The 20,719-nt window shown below is 36.5% G+C and overlaps 1 protein-coding gene across 2 annotated transcripts in view; it reads right to left on the bottom strand.

Moving 5' to 3' along the window:
- Nucleotides 1-20,719, bottom strand: part of PTN (pleiotrophin) — a 114,721-nt gene that overhangs the window by 15,087 nt on the left and 78,915 nt on the right. For both annotated transcript variants that reach the window (XM_012465708.3, XM_012465710.3), the window contains exons 2-4: nucleotides 10,906-11,021; nucleotides 9,516-9,689; nucleotides 7,280-7,441 (exon numbers count right to left, since the gene is read on the bottom strand). In XM_012465708.3, the coding sequence (XP_012321131.1) occupies nucleotides 7,280-7,441; nucleotides 9,516-9,689; nucleotides 10,906-11,020 (451 nt within the window). In that variant the 5' untranslated portion in view covers nucleotide 11,021. The remainder of the gene's footprint in view (nucleotides 1-7,279; nucleotides 7,442-9,515; nucleotides 9,690-10,905; nucleotides 11,022-20,719) is intronic.

Genomic DNA, 20,719 nt, shown 5'->3' with positions numbered 1-20,719 from the left:
GGATTTTCCACATGACCAAGTTTCTATCAAGCAGGCTTGCTTAAATGAGATGTGGAGGTAGAAGTGACCAACTAGAAGCAGGGGCCAAATGTGGGGAGACTGGATATTCCCACAAGAAAGCGGGCAGAAGTATCTGGTTTTGGAGGGACACCTGTGGTGGACTTTCCAGTGTTCAGTTCTAAGCATTATATGTGCTGAGCAGACAGTAAATGCAGCAGAAGGGTTTCTGCTAGATCAGTGACATGTGGTGTGAGTAATTTCTCCTGGATCTGTTGACTTTGGCTGCATTTATTCTTGGTCTTGCAGCATCCAAGCCAGATCCTTGGCCCTCCCGGAGAGTCTTTGAACTATATAATACCCTTGAATAGACCTCTTTTGCTTAATAAGCTAGAGTATATCTCAAAGCTCTTGACAGATACAATGTTTTAACTAATTTAATTAATCTATATTAATTAAACTCAATCTCTTTTCCTCAGAAATTAAAATCTCAAGTGTCCAACACAATCGTTCACCCATTTATCCCTGCCAGACTCTAATAATCTTCAGGCAAATTCCAGCTACAATCTTTCAGTCAAGAAGGATCCTTTCCCAGAGTAATACTGCCTCCATCCCTGGGAAAGCTAAATTCCAGATGTGTACCTTTCAATTTTTATTTCTGCATAAGAGCATCAATATTCTCTTTGCTTCTCAGTATAGAATATCGAAGTAGATAGCTACAAGGTCTCCTCAGATTAAGGATTCCAGCCCAAGGGAATCTTCAAACAAGCGTTCCCAAATTCACACCTAGTATCATTGAAATTGCAGACTGAGGCTAGAGTGTGGAATTTGTATGACATCGACATAGCAGTCGGAAGGATTGCTTCTATACCTCAAGAGGTAATGCTGTTACAATGGACTACGATGAATTTTAAGGCAATTTTTAACCAAAGTCAGCGGGATATTTAGTAATTCCCCGATGTTTGGATAGCAACTCTTGATATTAAGCCTCCCCCTACCTCCTAATCAAGTCACTTAATCTCTTAGCCTTATTATTACAAATAGAGTAGCAAAGATATTCTCCAGCTTTCCTCAATTTAATGCTGGATATTTGCAGACTTGCTAGCATCTTTATGCCATTCTAAAATTTAAAGAATGTGATTTTTGCACTGAAAACCAAGCAGTTTGCATATTAATCCACGGCCATCGCCCCCGCCAAAAAAAGAAGCCAGAAACTAAGCAAAAAGGCTCTCTAAAATGGAAAAGAAACAAAAATCAAACAAAAACAGATCTTGATCACATGTTTAATTAGAATAATAAAGACAGAAAACGAAGGCACTTTCTGAAGATGAGCTGAGTGACTAGATTATAAGAAATACAGTCATGCACCACATAGCAACGTTTCAACCAATGACAGATCACATAGAGAACTATGGTTCCATTAGGGTACAGTGGAGCTGAGAAATTCCTATCACTTATTAATACTGGAAGGCAGCACGTTACTCACATGTCCGTGGTGATGCGGATGTAAATAAACTTACTGCACTGCCAGTCTCATAAAAGTGTAACACAGACAATTATGTACAGTACATAATACTCGACAGTGACTGTTACTGGTTTATGTATTTACTATACTTTACTTTAATCATTATTTTAGAGTGTACTCCTCTACTTACTAAAAAATAAAAATAAAGTTAAATATAAAAAGCCTCAGGCAAGTCCTTCAGGAGTCATTTCAGAAGAAGGTATTGTTATCATAGGAGATGACATGCTACTCTTCCTGAAGACCTTCCAGTGGGACAAGGTGCAGAGGCAGAAGACAGTGGTGTTGATGACCCTGACCCTGGGTAGGCCTAGGTTAATGTGTGTTCGTGTCTTTTTTTAACAAAAACTTTAAAAAGTTTTAAAAAATTAAAAATGTGTATGGAATAAAGATATAAAGAAAGAAGATATTTGGTATAGGTATACATGTGTTTGAATTTTAAGTGACATGTACCCCAAAACCTAAAATGCAATAAAAATAAAAATTAAAATAAATAAATAAATAAAGAGTCAAAAGTTTATAAACTAAAAAAGTTACCGTAAATTGAGGTTCATTTATTGTTGGAGAAAGAAAAATATCTTCTCATAAATTTCATGTAGCTTAAGTGTATAGTGTTTATAGAGTCTATGGTATTGCACACTAATGCCCTGTGCCTTCACATTCACTCACTGTTCGTGCAGTGACTCACACAGAGCAACTTTCAGTCCTGCAAGCTCTGTACACAGTAAATGCCCTTCAGAGATGTACCATTTTTTCTTTTACACCATATTTTTACTACCTTTTCAATGTTTGGACGTGTTTAGATACAGGAATACTTATTGTGTTACAGTAACCTACAGTATTCAGTACAGTAACAAGCTGTATAGATTTGCAGCCTAGGAGCAATAGACTATACCTTACAGCCTAGATACACAGTAGGCTACACATCTAATTTTATATAAGTGCACCCTACGATGTTCACACGAGAATGAACTCAACTAAGGATACATTTCTCAGAACATATCCCTGTTAAGTGACACATGATTGTAATTAAACTCATCTTTTGACAATTACTGATTTTCCTCATGACTATAATGCCCTTTAATGATCACTATAAAAAGTCCCTTTCCTACCACTCTCATGTTTGAAATAAGTCAGAAAAAATGACATCAACAGAGAACAAAACCAGGAACTGACTCTACTACCGGAAAACAGGATGAACATGGGTAAGGCATTGATTTTCTCTGTCCTCATTTGTTACATGGGTATAAGCTCAGACATTAGGCAAGGTTCCCAGAAGCTCTACCATTTAAAGTTTCTAGACGTAAAGATTCATCTAATGAATATGACAGTTTCATGAGTTTATAATACCAAGGGGCAATATTGTGCAATTAAAAAGGCAGTGGGTCTTTGTTATCAGTCTGACTTTGAATCTGAATCTGGTTTCACTGCTTACAAGCTGTGAAACCTTGCATGAGTCACTTAACATTTCTGAGCCTGTGCTTTTTCACACATAAAGCAGGATAAATAAAATGTATGCTTAGAGTTGCTTTAAGGCTTAAATTAAACGACTAGGCACTCCTACCCCAGTGCCCAATTCAAAATTAGTGAGTTCCCTACTTCTATCTCCTTCACATATTGAATTAAAATAAGAAAAAAGGCTGATGATGTACTCTTTCCCGGAGGAAGAAAATAATTTATAAATTCATCATTTTGAGAAAAGTTTAAATGACTACTGCAGTTTCTACCCCAAAGACAGGAAATCAGTATATTGAAAAGATATCTGTACCCCTATGTTTTCTGCAGCACTGTTTACAATAGCTAAGATTTAGAAGCAACCTAAGTGTCCATCAACGGAGGAACAGGTAAAGAAAATGTGGCACATATACACAATGGAGTACAATTCAGCCGTAAAAAATAAGGAGATTCAGTCATTTGCAACAACATGGATAGAAATGGAGATCATTAGGTTAAGTAAAACAAGACAGGCACAGAAAGAGAAACATTGCATGTCCTCATTTATCTGTGGGATCTAAAATCAAAACAAACTCAAGGACATAGAGAGTAGAAGGATGGCTATCAGAGGCTGGGAAGGGCAGTGAGCAGGGGTTGGGATGGTTCCTGGGTATGAGAAATAGAAAGAAAGAATAGGACCTACTATTTGATAGCACAGAAGGGTGACTGTAGTCAATAATAATTTAATTGTACATTTTAAAATAACTTAAAGAGTGTAATTAGATTGTTACTCAAAGGCTGAATGTTTGAGGGGATGGATACTGCATTCTCCATAATGTACATATTTCACATTGCAGGCCTGTATCAAAACATCTCATGCACCCCATCAATATATAAGCGCCATATATCCAGAAAAATTAAAAAGAAAAAAGATAAAGTTCACCTTCTCCTATTTCAAAGGAAATTAAAACCCATGGAGGTTAGTTTATACCTATTTGTGATTTAGGTGAGAAATCAGCAGAATACAAATGGAAAGATAACATGAATTTAGAGTTAGCCAAATCTTAGCACTGTTGTTTATTAGAGATATACCCCTGGTCAAATAAATTAACCAGTGTTCCTCAGTTTCCTTTTTATAATACCCACCTGTAAGAATATATGGGACTTTATAAGTTACTATACGGAGAACACCTAGAGCAATGCATAGCAGTAGAAATGGAATGATGCTAATGATGGTATAGATTCCATTCATGATTATTTGCTTTCCCATTGATCAGAAGAATGTGATCTATCTTAAAGTTAGAGACTTGCAAAGGAAAAGCTACAGTATCTATCCCAGGTTATTTGAGAAAAACAGTACAAAAACATATACAACTTACATATGCCACTCGTAAAATATGCCATGGAATGTGTATGTGTGTGTGAGTGTGTGTGTGTCCCCTAAGAAAACTTTCCATCGGACACATATTCCTGGCTCAACTCCTGCAATAAGAATATTCTTTTTGCCAAGCACAGTACCTCACACCTGTAATCCCAGCACTTTGGGAGGCTGAGGCAGGTGGCTCATTTGAGGTCAGGAGTTCAAGACCAGCTGGACCAACACAGTGAAACCCCATTTCTACTAAAAAGACAAAAAAAAAATAGCCAGGGGTGGTGGCACATGCCTGTAATCCTAGCTACTTGGGAAGCTGAGGCAAGAGAATCGCTTGAGCCCAGGAGGTGAAGGTCACAGTGAATCAAAATCATGTCACTGCACTTCAGCCTGGGCAATGAGACTCTGTCTCAAAAAAAAAAAAAAAAAAAAAAAAAAAAGAATATTATTCTTTTTGCAGCGTGCCTAAGTGCCAGAACAGCATTTATAAAACTCTCCACTGTTGAGATGGAAAAGACTGGTTAGTTTTAACAAAGGTATGTCATACACAAAGGGAAGGATTGATTTTAATGACCTATAAATTGCATAACTGGTAGCTTGAAACATAGAACTCACTCAGAGTTATCACATTTTCAATTAATTATATATTGTAATTTATTTACATATAAATATTACAGAATGCCTATCCATTTGAAATACTTTTACTGCCATTTTTTCAAGCTGAAAGCCTGAAGCAAACTAAACCTTCATTACATGTTATTAGATGAGGTACTGTAAAAAGATGAAACATACACCAGTTCAAGTATTTAAAAAAAGGAATTCACTTATTTACCAAATATCCTTTAGAGTTCTTTCTTAATCATGTTCTCTGCTTTGTCCCATTTATTCCAAACTTTTCAACATTTTCTGTGTTCACCCAGCCCCGCCATCTTGCACCTAATCGTGTCCCCACTTTTTTCCCCCATATTAAGTTGAATTTTCTCTTTCCCATAGGAAATAACAAGACAGTGCACGTGTGTTTGTGTGTGTGTGTGTGTGTGTGTGTGTGTGTGTGTGTGGTCTCTTGTCAATGGATTCTATACTAGAGCAGTAGTTCTCAATTTTGGCTGCATTAAAACCTTCTGAGATGCATTTAAAATTTTTAAACTACTGATGCTGATTTGGTTAGTCTGTTTTACACTTGGGCACTGGGAATTTTGCAAGTTTCCACAGAATCTTCTAATGTGCAGCCCAGGTTGAGCACCACTGTGCTAGAATGTGGAAGCTTCTTTAATTTCTTTTCCTTTCAATTCTGTATTTATGCTGAATATTTTGGTTCTACAGCTGGATTAAAAATAAATTATTTTGATGACAATAACTCCAAATTCTTCCATTTTTGGAAATGTTTCCCTTAGTAGATATGGCACTGATTTTGCTTAGATTTATGTGGTTGTCTCTGGACAAGTGATATTTGGGAAGTTGGCACAAGTACTCACTGCAGTCACCCCAGCCCTGCTTTATGCCTTCCGAAAACCACACGACAACAGCAGAGATTTCCATGGTCTGGAAAGGGCAGCCTGAATCCCAGATTCGCCATCTGCAGGTCCAGCCTGTACCTGGCCATCCTGAATCTGCAGGTAACCATTTCTATGGACAACTCCAGCAGAGGCCAAAAAGCCGGGCCTATGAAAAATATTCCTTTCTGGCTACCAGCAGGAAACCAGCCAATCTTCCTTAGCTTCTGAAAATTTTGTTTTCCTGTTCTTATTCATTATGAACATTTCTTACATGGTCATTTTTCTGAATTTCTCCTTATAATTTCTCTGGCAGTATGAATTTTCAGGACCATCTTAGAGTTAAAATATATGACTACAGCCCAAGAGGGTATTTGAATTTAGAGTTCATGGAGGCCTATTGTATTAGTTGGCTACAGCTGCCATAACAAAGTACCACAGAGTTGGTGGCTTAAACAACAGAAATTGATTGATTGATTGACTGATTGATTGTCTTGCAGTTCTGGAGGCTACAAGCCTAAGATCAAGGCATCTGTAGGGCTGATTTCTTCTGAAGGTTCTCTCTGTCGCTCGTAGATGGCATTCTTCTCCCTCTATCTTCACACAGTCTTCCCTCTGTGTATTTTTGTGTTCTAATCTCCTCTTATAAAGACACCAGCCACACTGGATTAGGGCCTATCCTTGTGACTGCATTCTATCTTAATTAAAGACTCTGACTCCAAATACAGTGACATTCTGAGGTACTGGGGGTTAAACCTTCAGCATATGAATTTGAGGAATCACAACTCAGACCATAACATCTATGAAATAAAAGAGATTATTTCTCTCGATTGGGATCCTTGTATGTATGAATCCATGGCCATAATGAATGTTTTTACCCTCTCCAGCAAGAGAGCAGAGCGTGACTTTCTGAGTGTTATTTAAAAATTCTGTGATGAATGTAGTTGGTAATCAAATTGAACTCAAAAAAATATAAAGGCTCTGAAAAGAAGTGCAGAGCCCATTACATTATGCAGTGAATAAAAGGAAAATGTAAAATAATTTTCCTGATTTTGTGAAAACTGCATTTCAGATAATCTGGGGGAAGTTTGATTTAAAATTATCTCCTTCATGAACATTCTGAGTTTGAACATTCTGAGTTTGTTTTTTTGTCAGGATACAGTTCTAATTTAGAGTTTGGAATATATGGTCATCATACAACAACTGTCTTAGCTGGCTTCTTTTGCTATATTATTTATTTGGGTTAGGAGACTGTACCAATCTCCTCATCTATGCAGAGGACTTCAGTTTGAACTCACAGACTGCCTGCTTAAAAGTATTTTTGTGATTCTCAGTATAGAGGACTTCCTCAGTCCCTTCCTTCAGGTGATTCGCCTAACATTTCCTTCTGGAAAACGTGGGTTTTCCAGATCTTGTCCGAGTCCATTGATCCAAAATTGTGGTATAATGGAAAGAACTTACCTTGAGGCTTGGGCTTGGTCAGCTTGCCACAGGGCTTGGAGATGGTGACCGTCTTCTGGCATTCGGCATTGTGCAGGGCTCGCTTCAGACTTCCAGTTCTGGTCTTTAGGGCCGTGTTCAGGTCACACTCTCCCCAGGCCTGGAACTGGTATTTGCACTCCGCTAAAGGCAGGGTCGAACCAAACAGAAATTCTTGAAAGATCCTATGGTACTTCCGTGATAATAAAGGCACACTTTTGTTTGTAACTTTTTGTATTGAAATAATCATGGATGCATGTGCAGCCATAAGAAATAATACAGAATGTATGCATGTGTATTGAGATCTGTTCAATTCTATCACAGGCGTAGTGCATATAATCACCATCACCATTAGTTTATAGGACAGTCCCAACACAGCAGTGGGTCATTCTTTATAGTCATGGCCTAGCCACCTTCCTCCTTCCCCACCTCCTTAATCCCTGGCAGCTCCTAATCTGTTCTCTAGATCTACCACTTTTCTAGCTTAAAAATGCTGCATAAATGGAATTCTACAATACGTAAACTTCTGAGATTGGCTTTCATTTTTACTTAGCATAATTTTCTGAAGATTCATCCAAGTCGTGTGTATTAATAGTCTGTTTCTTCCTATTTCTGAGTAGTATTCGTGGTACCAATGTACCCCAGTTTGTTTAACCATTCGTCAGTTGAGGGACATCCAAGTTGTTTCCAGCTTTGGGTTACTACAGATAAAACTACTATATAAATTCATGCATAGGTTTTTGTGAAAACATATGTTTTCATTTCTCTGGGATAAATGACCAAGAAACTGCATGGTAAATTCATGTTTCATTTTGTAAAAAACTGCAATACTTTTTTTCTACTGTGGCTGTATCACCTTACAATTTCTATTGGCAGCATATGAGGGATCCAGTTTCCCTGCATCCTCACCAGCATTTGGTCTTGTCACTATTTTTTATTCTGGTCACTTTGATAGATGTAGAGTGATATCTCATTATGGTTTCCATTTCTATTCCATCATAAGGAAAAGATGTTGAATATATTTTCAGGAGTTTATTTGTTTCCTATATATCCTCTCTGGTAAAATGCTGTTAACGTCTTTGCCCCACGTTCTTATTGAACTGTTAAGTTTTGTTTGTTTTGTTTTGTGTTTTTTGTTTGTTTGTTTGTTTGTTTACCGTTGAGTTTGAGAGTTCTTTAATATTCTCAATATAAGTCCTTTAAGATAGACCTTTTAAACTTTTTTTAAGTGGGTTTTTCAAGTGCCCATATACAATTTAAGACCAAATGTACCTGATCTCCATCACACTTTTATAGAATTTATCTATCTCCATTCAAATAAAAATAACCCAAAGATTATAGAGGGAGAAAAAGATATACATGTATACACCCACTGTCCTTCCTCACTTGCCTATGGGCCGCAGTGCATTTCCACAGAACACAGGGGAAATATTTCAGGCATCATGTCCCACCATGGCTAAGAAAGACAAAAAGTCTGGATTGTGGATGAAAGAGGTTATTTGAGGGTTCAATACTGGATATAAAGTTGAAAGTGTTGAGAGATCCTGCCTCAGATAGATAGATCAGGCCAGCATAAGAACGACTCTAGTCAGTGGGAGAAGGATCTATGAAAAGCGGTTATGAGCATCCCTGCTGGACTCAGTAAGTGAATCTGTGAACCTGTGTGGAGGGCGGGGAGGGATCAAATGAGAGAGAAGGCCTGAAAGTGACAGGGAGAGACATGGAGAAAGAGGAGAATAAATAAGAAAAGGGGAAAGGAAAATCAAAGGAACTTAGAAGAAAGGAGAGGGAAGATAGATCAATGAACATTATTAGAAGAAATCAAGTATATATTTTATGTCCCTTTGGAAAGGCAATGATTTTTCAACCAAGGATGATTTTGACCACCAGGGGACATTTGGCCATAGATATTTGGAGACGTTTTTAGTTTTGACATCTGGAGTGGGTGAGGGATCCTCCTGGACTCTAGTGAGTAGAAGCCAGGGATGCTACTAAATACCCTAAAATCCACAAGACAGCCTCTACAACAAAGAATTGCCTGGCCTGAAATGGCACCAGTGCCAAAGCTGAGAAACCCTGGGGTTGGGAAAGATGTCTGGTTACTTTGTGTCTGATAAGATAAAGTTATTTAAAACAAAAACTCAACCTTAAAAAGATTGGTGGAAACATTTGACAATTATCTCAGAGTAGGAGATTAACTCAGTGGCTTGAGGCTTACCTCCAAATTGCTTTTTCCAGTTGCAGGGGATCTTACATCTCTGGGTCTTCATGGTTTGTTTGCACTCAGCTCCAGTCCGAGTGCCCTCCCGCGTGCCCAGCCCACAGTCTCCACTGGTGGGCACACACACACTCCACTGCCATTCTCCACAGTCAGACTTCTTCACTTTTTTTTCTGAATGAAAGGAAGAAAACCTAATCAACACACAGAAAACTCCTTAACTTCTAGATATAACCAAGTTCATTCCTGAACACCTTAATTGCAGGATCTATGCTTTTTATCTCTATCCTTATTGTCTAGTGAATAAAAGAAACATGATAGATATTAACCAAATGATTGAATCAATGAATGATCAAGAGAAGAGAAAGAAAACTGAGAAAAGAGCTAAAACTAATATTAATTTAATTCTCTCTTACTATGTGCCAGAGACTGTGTTAAGTGACTTAGTGGCATCTCCTTTTAGAAGCAAACATTTCTATAAAAGAAGAAATGGTAAAAAATAGTTAAGCCTAAAAATTGACAAAATACTCTATTAAAAATAACAGTTGTCGGCCAGGCGTGGTGGCTCACACCTGTAATCCCAGCACTTTGGTAGGCTGAGGCGGGCAGATAACGAGGACAGGAGTTCAAGTCCAGCCTGACCAACATGGTGAAACCCCACTTCTACTCAAAATAACAAAAACATTAGCCGGGCGTGGTGGTGCATGTCTTTAATCCCAGCTACTCAGTAGGCTGTGGAAGAAGAATTGCTTGAACACGGGAATCAGAGATTGCAGTGAGTTGAGATCGTGCCACTGCACTCCAGCCTGGCAATAGAGCGAGACTCCATCTCAAAAAAAAAAAAAGAAAGAAAGAAAAAACAGTTGTCAAATGAGCCATTTCAATGCAAGTTACTATTACTTTCTCTGTCTTGTGGAAGGAATGACATCATACAAATATGGTGGATCACAGATTTAAACAGACTCCCAGTTCCACAGCCTGCTTATGACTTTGGGAGTGGCATACAGAAAGTGCTTTATCTTCTCTGTGACTTCGCTTCCTCCTCTGTAAATCTGAGAGTAAGGAGAAAAACAAGTTGGAGTGCATTTCTTGAGGAATAGAGATAAGTAAAGCACCTGACTGCTCGTCAGTGTTCTGTACACAGTAGCTGCTAATTTGATCATTATATTAATGATCATCATCATTATATAATCCAGGACTTACAATGGGAGAAAAATAAGACAGGATATTTCTTAAGCTCCTCTAAATAATTAGAAAAAAGGGAAGACGGAAGGAATAGAGGAATAGAAAGGGAGGGAGACAGAGTAAGAAAGAGGAAGGAAAAGCAGGTAATTGGGCTAGATGGACATTAGTCAATGAAGCCTCTTGCCTTCAGGACCCTACTGCTTACCTGGTTTCTCTTTCTTCCCTGCTTCAGCATTATCCACAGCTGCCAGTATGAAAATGAATGCCAAGAAGACAGCTGCAAATTTTCGACGCTGCTGCTGGTACTGTTGAGCCTGCATTCTAGGAATAAACAGAGAGAGAGAAGAAGGTGGCATTAACTTAAGTCAGAGAGGAAGACTCATTGAACCTCTTGATGAAAGCCTCCACTTTCCATTTCTGGAATGTTAGATTCAGGAAGATTCATATCAATTATCTTGGGTAGAATTTTATCTTCTCTCACCAACAGCCACTGAAATAAGTGCTCTTCTGCAATCAATCACATATTCACCGACAAAACGCAACAGTTCTCCACATAAGACTTCACAACCATTTGCTAGGTATGACTCAGAAATTAAGGAAGCAAAAGAACGTTGAAGGCATGCACTTGAACACACTCCTACAGTCTTGCTGATAGCGTCATTTGGTAATACCAACAATTATAGCCATCTTCAAAATTCTGACAGTCTTAGAAACAACCACGGCAATGGCATTACAGTACACAAGACCAATTTGAGTAGACATAATGAATGAATTATGTATACAAGTATATGTTTACTGTTTCTATCTAGATGTATACATATAAACCAACATTCTGACCTTTTTAAAATCGTTGTCACAATCATTACTATCATCTTATCATTTTTCCATTATTTATTGATCTACCAAAGAGTGAATCCCAGAAGTAGAGCTGGCACACCTGTGATACATATCAAACACACTTATAAATTCACATGTGTTAAAGATCCTCTAATCCTAGGATATGGTGAAGTATTTACACTTGCTCATAGTAGGAAATGCTCACATTTGATGTGAATCAAAAGCCCAAGATATCATTAGAAAGACTCTCCTAGACTTTGAAGCCACCTATGGCAGCCTAGTGTCAATATGGTCACTTGGTCGAAAAACCCTTGAGAAAGTCTCAGCCCAAGCTCCAGGACAACCCACTTCCCAATGGCTACACCAAATCATGGCTGCAGCGATTGGCTTGGCAGTTATTGAGCTCCATCTGCTGTGCTAGTGGTGTTTTATACTTCATATAAAAATGATAGTAATGACCTATGATCATCACCTGATAATGTTTTTTTTACAGAAGGGGTAACAGATTAGTTTAGGTGTTTTAACATTCTCTTTAGTGTGAACAATAAAACTTTTCATGTATATAAGGGATTGAGATTATTCTGTTCTCTAATTTCTTTTTCTCATTCAAATATATCTATGAAATTATATCCTTGCCAGTGAATTTTTCTCCTTTTCTGTGGCATTGGACAACCTGTCTCTTATTAGTGTTATTTATTTATTTATTTATTTATTTTTAATTTTACTTTAAACTCCAGGATATATGTGCGAAACTTGCAAGTTACATAGGTATATGTATGCAATGGTGGTTTGCTACACCTAGTAACCCATCCTCTAAGTTCCCTCTGCTCACCCCTCACCCCCCAACGGGTCCTGGTATGTGATGTTCACCTCCCTGTGTCCATGTGTTCTCATTGTTCAACTCTCAGTTGTGAGTGAGAACATGTGGTGTTTGGTTTCCTGTTCCTGTGTTAATTTGCTGAGAGTGATGGCTTCCAGTTTCACCCATGTCCCTGCAAAGGACATGATCTCATTCCTTGTTATGGTTGCCTAGTACTCCATGGTGTATATGTACCACATTTTCTTTATCCAGTCTACCATTGATGGGCATTTGGGCTGTTTCCATGACTTTGCTATTGTAAATAGTGCTGTAATAAACATACATGTGCATGTGTCTTTACAGTAGAATATACTGTATTCTATATATCCTTTGGGTATATACCCAGTAATGGGATGGCTGGATCAAATGATATTTCTGATTCTGGATCTTTGAGGAATTGCCATACTGTCTTCCACAATGGTTGAACTAATTTCCAGAATTTACAAGGAACTTAAACAAATTTATAAGAAAAAAATAATCCCATCAAAAAGTGGGCAAAGGCTATGAACAGACATCTTTCTAAAGAAGACATTTATTCAGCAAACAAACATATGAAAAAAAGTTCAGCATCACTGATCATTAGAGAAATGCAAATCAAAACCACAGTGAGAGACCATCTCACATAAATCAGAATGGCAATTATTAAAAAGTCAAGAAACAATAGATACTGGCAAGGTTGTAGAGACGTAGAAAAGCTTTTACACTGTTAGTGGGAATGTAAATTAGAATTGTTTTATAAAATTGATGATTTTTGATTGCAACATATGGATGTAGTATATTTATTAAAATTAATATTTTGTTCCTTTAGTTTTTTTCCCCTGAATCAGAAGCCTAAATTAGCTACTTATTAGCTTCAGCACTTTCTGCAACATAAGACCAGTTGCTTGTTCTTCCTCTTGGGACTAAATTCTTATTATTTTAGATTGGTACAAAATATTCCACAAAAATCATGGTTTTTGCCCTTAAAGTGGCTCACACCCACAGTCCCAGCCCTTTGGAAGGCTGGGGTGGGCAAATTATGAGGTCTTGAGTTCAAGACCAGCCTGGCCAACATGGTGAAACCCCATATCTACCAGAGATACAAAAAATTACCCAGGTGTGGTACATGCCTGTAATCCCAGCTACTCGGGAGGCTGAGGTTGCAGTCAGCCGAGATTGTGCCATTGCACTCCAGCCTGGGTGACAGAGGGAGACTCTGTCTCAAAAAAAATAAAAATAAAAAATAATAATAATAATAAAATAAAATAAAAATTATATATATTATATATATATATTCTTTTTGCAGAGTGTAACTACAGTTACTTTTGCACCAACCTAATACCTCATGAATGGTCATACAGCAAAGTTTCTACTGATTCTGAGACTTCTTCTGTGCTTTTAATTGCATGTGAATGATAAAAGAAGCCAAACTAGACTCACTGGTTTGCAAGTCTTGTCAGAGTTCTTTGAGTTGGGCACTCTGGCACATCTGTACTACTATATCTTTTCATAATATATTCAAATGTCATTTAAAATTATTCAGTGTAAAGTAAACCAAAGTGGAAGTCTTTGAGCTTTCCCCAGAGTCTGTCTGAGAGCCTTCTTTGTGTTTTCACTTCCATATTTTTAAAGGGCAAATTAAATTTTTGATTCAGAACTTTTAAATTATAATGTATTTCTTTCCAATTTAGAATTTATCTGCATTTTCAACAATGACTTACAAATGTCGGAAGTATTTAGGTGTTTGTGAATTAGATTACTGTGAGAATCTGAAATTCTCATGGAGAAAGCACAGCTCTTGAGAGAAATTTCTGCCCAAGCCACAGAATGCTCCCCCGTAGTCCTCTAACACCTACAGCAGGAAGAGAGGTCAGAAGCACCTCAGAGCCCACTGGAGAAACATGATTACCTGGCAGAAATAGAAAGACTCTACCTTCCATAAATAATACAATAACACACATATACACACACATGCACACACAGAGTTATTAATGCCAAGCTGCTATCACTGGCAAGTTTTAACCTCTGCATTTCTAGTTTTGTGTTGTTAAACTCTTGTTTTCATCATTATTTTCAAAAAAGATTTCTCTTAATCCAGTTCTATTCACTTATTTCAAGGGAAAAAAACACACTGGCCAGAATTTCCAAATCAAATAAATTTTTTTAGTATAGAATGGTCTACTAAACAAGTCATTATAACTGAAATATGAGCTGACTGGAAAGAAGCAAAGATAGGTACTGGATGGGAATTGGAGAGATAGAATGGAAATGCACTCTTTCGGCCTCTGATGTTAATTTAGAATAATTAGGAATATTAAGAACTGAGTAAATGGTGGATTCCAGCACTTAAATCTTCTAAGAAAAAAATGCACACAAGTCCATGTGTACAGTGGGTCACCTGTGTACAATATGTGTTCAACAATAACTTTAAATTGGAGAACATTGTTCTCAACCTCTTCTCCCCTTCCTTCTATTTTGCCCATCATTCTACTTAAGCCTCTATTTTGCTTAGATATTTCTGGGTAGAGAAAATGAATAAAGGTTATTTAAAAGAAGAGAGTAAGGAGGTTTAGAAATGGAATGATTAAATTTATCCAAAAATTCAAGTATGCCCAAAACAATACCCAATTAGCCTGCTGGTGCCTTGCTGTTATAGTAAATACTTGAGTAATTAGTATATGTGTAGATAACAGTTCCCCTTGTCTGTGATATTTGCATAGTTGATTGTTTATTTGTCCTTAGCACCAAGTGAGGGCAAAAATCCTTCCTGTATGAAGTCTGACCCTACTTGTTCTCCAACAGACTGAGTGCCACGAGAGCAGAGGCAAAAACATTGATCCTAAGGAAGTGATCAGGATTATGGCATGTTTTTTTACACTGGAAAATAAAGTAGTGCAACAATAAAGGCTTACTAAATTGGCTCCATTCTTTTGAATAATTTACTTATTTCTTAACCTCCTTTTCTACTGCCATCATTCTTGTACTTGCCCCAATAGACTTAATTGCATAATAACAATTAGATTGAAGAATACCATACTTGGATGCTGGTGCCTGAAAATTATTGTGATCTCAATGAATGATTAAAGGACATTAAAGAAACTAACTCTAGGGGAATGTGTTTATCTATTAAATCCCAATCTCTTTTCTAACTGATTAGAAGAAGAGAGTTCCCCTTTTCCTTAGCATTTTAATGAGATCTAGAATTTTCAAGATGGTAATATCTAAAGTAAATACAGGGAAAGGATGCTGGAAACTGTCCTTCCGTGTCCTATTTGGAAGAATTAATACAGGATCTGGAGGCAGACGCTTTAGCTGAAACTTCAGCTATATCACTTATTTTTTGAGAGTGTTCCTGAGCAAATCACCAAATCACAACGAATTGAACTGTTATGACATCTGCAAAATGGGGGTGATTATAACAATTTCTTGAGAGACTTGTCATAAAGATCGCAAGATACAGACATAGAGATAACTCAGAATATTAAGAAATATAGTATTAGTTGCTGAATAAAATTAGTCTACCCCTATATTCTTATTACTTACTATAAAGAAGTTCTTAAAAATAATAAGCATTATACTTTGTTTTATCTAGTATTACCCAAAAGCAAAATAAAACAAACAAAAAGGAACAGAGAGAGACAAGATTTAATTAAGACCAACTAAAGTTCTGTTCAGCCTTATCAGGGCATAGATTAATTCTGCTTTTACTTCTTGGAAGTTTAATAAGAACTCAAGGACCTTCATCCCCAGTATTTCTTTTAAGTCTGCTGAAGTCAAGAGGTCCAGTATTGCAATGTTGAGAATTAGGAAATGTGTAAATGCAATTTAACTTGTATGAAATGAGAAAAACCATCTCACTTTGCAACTACAGGTTATACCCTTCATGTGATAAAACTATTCCACCTCCTACTTTTTACTTAAAACACCTAAGATTTAGAAATAGCTACTACTCATTACACTTTTTGCTAGTGAAAAATATTACCAAAACATGGCATTAAATAGAGGAATACATAGTCATAATAAGTGACTGTCTCTGCCCTTTGTCAATACCTGGGAGATACAATTTACCAAAGAAATGCTGGAAACCATCAGTTTTGAGAGCAGCATCATATGACAGTAAATGATCTGAGATGCTTCTGCATTATTTGTTTCACATTGCTAGGTCGTTTCAGATATTGTGCGATTAAGTTGCATAAACTCTCATGAAATAGTAATTTTCTGACCTCTTTATTGTAAAACAAAACACAAGTTATAGAAAAACCACACAAACCCACTAAAGATCTTAGCAAATTATTATAAGATAAAATATTTTTCCAGTCATGTTAGAAGGCTTTACATGTTCCCCATCACAATGACAGTCCCATCCCTCCAAAAGTAACTAATATAGTAATTATTTCTTTGTATTATTTGAAGGTTTTGTTCGAGGGTGCTTCCCTAGACTTGTCTAATTTTATTTTATTTTATTTTAAACTTTTAAACTGATACATCTTTTCATTTGTTTCTACTATGCAGGATTATCCCCCATCACTTTCTTTTGCTTGTTTTTTACATTTTACAAAACCCAGGCCATTTAATTATTAGTATCCCATATTCCAGAATTTGATGACTGCAAATTCATGGTGCAATTCAATATTCCTTTGTTCAGCTGCAAATTGGTAACTGGATGCAGAGGCTTAATCAGACTCAGGTGCTATCCTTTTGGCAAGAATATAAATAACATTGTGTTTTTTCACCAGGAGCTACAAGATATTTGGGTTTTGCTCTTTTGTGATGCTAAAAGCCACTGGTACTTAATGAGTACGGATGAGGTTTGCAAAATGGTGATATTCTCATTCTAATCTTTCATTTTCATTCAATACTTGACATAATCCCATAAAGAAATGTTTTCCTTCATCTAACATTTTGTTAAGCTGTTCATAAAGTTCGTAAGTCCATAAAGATATATAGGATAAATACTTCTTGCCTTTTCAAGACTATGGCTTTCAAGATTATGAATTTGCTCTCTACCATCATTAAAATACAGTCAATCACTTTTTCCTTTTTAATGTTATTATAAATTCATGCATTTATTCATATTTGACAGTAAGCCATCGTATTCTTTTCATCTTTATTGAAGCTCTAATTGTCCCATCTTTGGCCTATGTAAGCTTCACTAAATTAAGTTGTCTTGTGAATTATTTTAACACTAGCTTTATAATCTTTGATAAGTTACTTGCTATCTGGTATATTAAGATTTTCCAGGTCTGTCCTTCAAGAATACTTGTTTGTTCATTTCTATAATCATAAATTATGTTTTAAGACCAAAATCTGGGCACTAAGGATGTTCAGCTTCGATGAGTTGGTCTTTATTTCCAGGCCATTTTCTGTCAGCAGAGTGAGGAAAGGACAAAGGAAATGATAGAACTAAATATAAATTAATGATTTGATTATCTTACATTACATAAACATTAGTCTCATGGTAATAATATTAAACCCACCAATTATGAATTTTAAAAGCAGTTAAAATGATTTTACATAGGTGATCTCCTTTTGGCTCTGATTTTTATAGTTGCTTGACATCTATGTAATCAGACATTTTAGTCATTACATACTTACAGGGGTCAAGAGACATTTTCCTCTTTGCCCTCTGAAGGTTACTTAAAAATCACTGAGAAAAGGTAAATGAATAGGACAAAAGGCATATAAATTTATTTGATCATATTTCTATGTGACATGGGAGTATTCAGAACAAAGACCCAAAGATTCAGGAGAAAAACTATCTATTTTTATGCCTAGGCTCAACAAAATATGGACAGCTGTGTATAAGTATGATTGGGCAAAAGGTGCAATCTAGTGCTGACAACAGGCTAAATGAGGAAACCCAGCAAGGCCTGCCTGTTTAGATTCTTCTTGGTCTCTCTGCGTACCCTTCTTTTCTCTGCATGTGGGGCAGGGCCCTCTCTGGAATGGAGATCTAGTGACTTATCCTCAAACAAGGTAGGTCAGATAATTTCTTTATGGCCAGTTATTACACAGAAAGGTTTAGGGAAGTTAGAGTATTATCTTCAGGTTTTACAGCTGGCTTTGGGGAATGACATGTCTTATGGAAGAGTTTCCATGACTATTCATCATCTATTTTACTTTTCCTTATAAATATAATATTATTTTAGCTGAGATGCTCAAAAGATTTTTTTCTTTAAAGTACAATTTTCCTGAAAAATAACTAGCTAATTTTCATTTTGGGTAAATATTCTCAGATAATGATCTGAGAATATGAGGATGTTTGCTTTGCCTATTTTCAGCATTTGTAGTTTTATCTCAAGTCCTGTTTATATTTTTTATTTAAAAGAAATTGCCTTTTTTAATCTTCAACTTATCTTAAGGTATTACTTGTGTTTATTCAATCTTGTGTTCCTTCTAGTTTAGCCTTCATTTCCAAAATAGATTATCATTCTAATTCTTTCCTAGTTTTGTCACCTCATTGCTGAGTTTTTCTTATCATGATTTGTGATGCCCTTTTACATTTTATATCATTTCTTAATGTTTTCTAGCTCATTTTGAAACAGTAGGATACAAATATTTTTGTTGTTGTTCTGTTTCTTAAGCACCTTCAGAAATTCTTGCATTGCCCACATGAATAATGGTCTGCCCCTTTTTCTGATCATTTTCTCCTTTTAAGTTACTTTGTATAAGATTTGACCTCAATACCTTTCTCTTGTTCATATGTGTGTTCACATAACTTTTCTAATTTCACAAAATCTGTTCTCTTATTTCATATAATGGCAAAAATACGGTATCTCTCTGAGATTTTCAGGTTCTGTTCTCTTCTTACTTTTATCTGGTCTTTCTCTTTCTGTATTGTTTCTATTGTTGCTTTCTTGATCAATTTTGATTTTATTCACAGCAGTTTATCCTTACAGTGGGTTCCTGTCCCAGAAGGGAGTCCTGGTGGGTCAGCTTTTATTCTCACATTGGCTCACCATGATCTGCCCTGCACTTGTGTGGGCTGTTCGGGGTTCTCCCCTTGTCAGATCTGTCTGATGTCTTGTTGCTTCTCCCTGTCTTGTTTTTTCAAACACCAATAGCATGCAAGTCTTGTGGTTACTAGTGGTTTGCTCCCATTCACTTTTGTTTTCAGGTTTGTGAGAGAAAATCTATCCTGATTTTTGTTTTAAATCCTGACCATGGGTTTTGGTCTTGCTATCTGTCAAGCTGCTCCATCTATTTTTATGTGACGATTCAGGAAGTTTCCAAAACTGTCTTGACACCTCTTTCCACCCCAAATTAACACGTTCTTTCATTAAACATTTTGCGGGCACCTACCCTCTGTCAGCCACTGGTTGGTATTCTCACGACACAACAGTGACAAGTGAAAAGACAGATGTTTTAGCTTGTTCTCATGAAGCATGCACTCCAATGAAGCATCGGTGACAAGTAAATAGCCAATTATAATTCACTGCCCTCTCATAAGAAGTACAGAATGTCATGAAATATAAGGGAAGGGCAATTATTTTGCATTTCCCTCCTTGGATTGTGAATTAATTTTAAGACAGGGATTCAGTTAAGGCCAAAGATTTAATTTCCCTGAAGTTCCCTATAAAGTGAACAAATCCACTTATAGCTAGAAGTTCTTTTATAAGGTATTAACCATTAATAAATGTCCTGATTATTTTAGTCATACAGTCAAATGCCTGTCTTTTCTTATTCACCAGAAATTATTTTAATTTAGTTTAAGAAAGTACAGTATTCATTTAGTTAACAAATTTATTTATAGTACTTACCATATTCAAGGATCTGTTTTAAGCAGTTTACAAATATAGACTCATGGTAATATTAACTGATACTTGGATCATCACAAATAGGGTCGCCATTTGCTAAATTACTCAACAACTATGTATTTGCAAGAGTTGCATCCTTTGTGGCATACATTATTCTAAGCAATAAACATAAGGAGTTGATCAACACAAACAGGATTTCTGACCACACAATGTTTATATTTAGTGGGCAAGCTAGAAAACAACATGTAAACAAATAGACGAGTAAAGAGATTCATAAACAAGGTAATTTCTAATTGTGGTAAATGTGTTAAAATAAAATTTAAAATGATATCATAAAGAGTGACTAAAGGAGGACGATTTAGGTAGGGGGTTATATGTAGCTTCATAGCTATGGCTAAGAAAGGGCCAGTGAAGCATGGTATCTCTACTGATAATATTTGGCATCATGGATTCCCAATTATCACTTTTCCTTCCTTGTTATTCTCTTCTGAGACTAGAAGGCCTCCAAGTTTTTAACACTCTTCTAGAATTCAGTAGTTAGCCATCCATTTCTCCTGTTTGACATTGTTCTCCCCACTCTACTGCAG

This window comes from Aotus nancymaae, unplaced genomic scaffold (genome assembly GCF_030222135.1).
Source record: "Aotus nancymaae isolate 86718 unplaced genomic scaffold, 86718_ANA_hifiasm-v0.15.2.pri h1tg000002l, whole genome shotgun sequence".
NCBI lineage: Eukaryota > Metazoa > Chordata > Mammalia > Primates > Aotidae > Aotus > Aotus nancymaae.
Note: the sequence above shows the minus strand (reverse complement) of the source record. Positions and strands in the feature narration are given on the sequence as shown.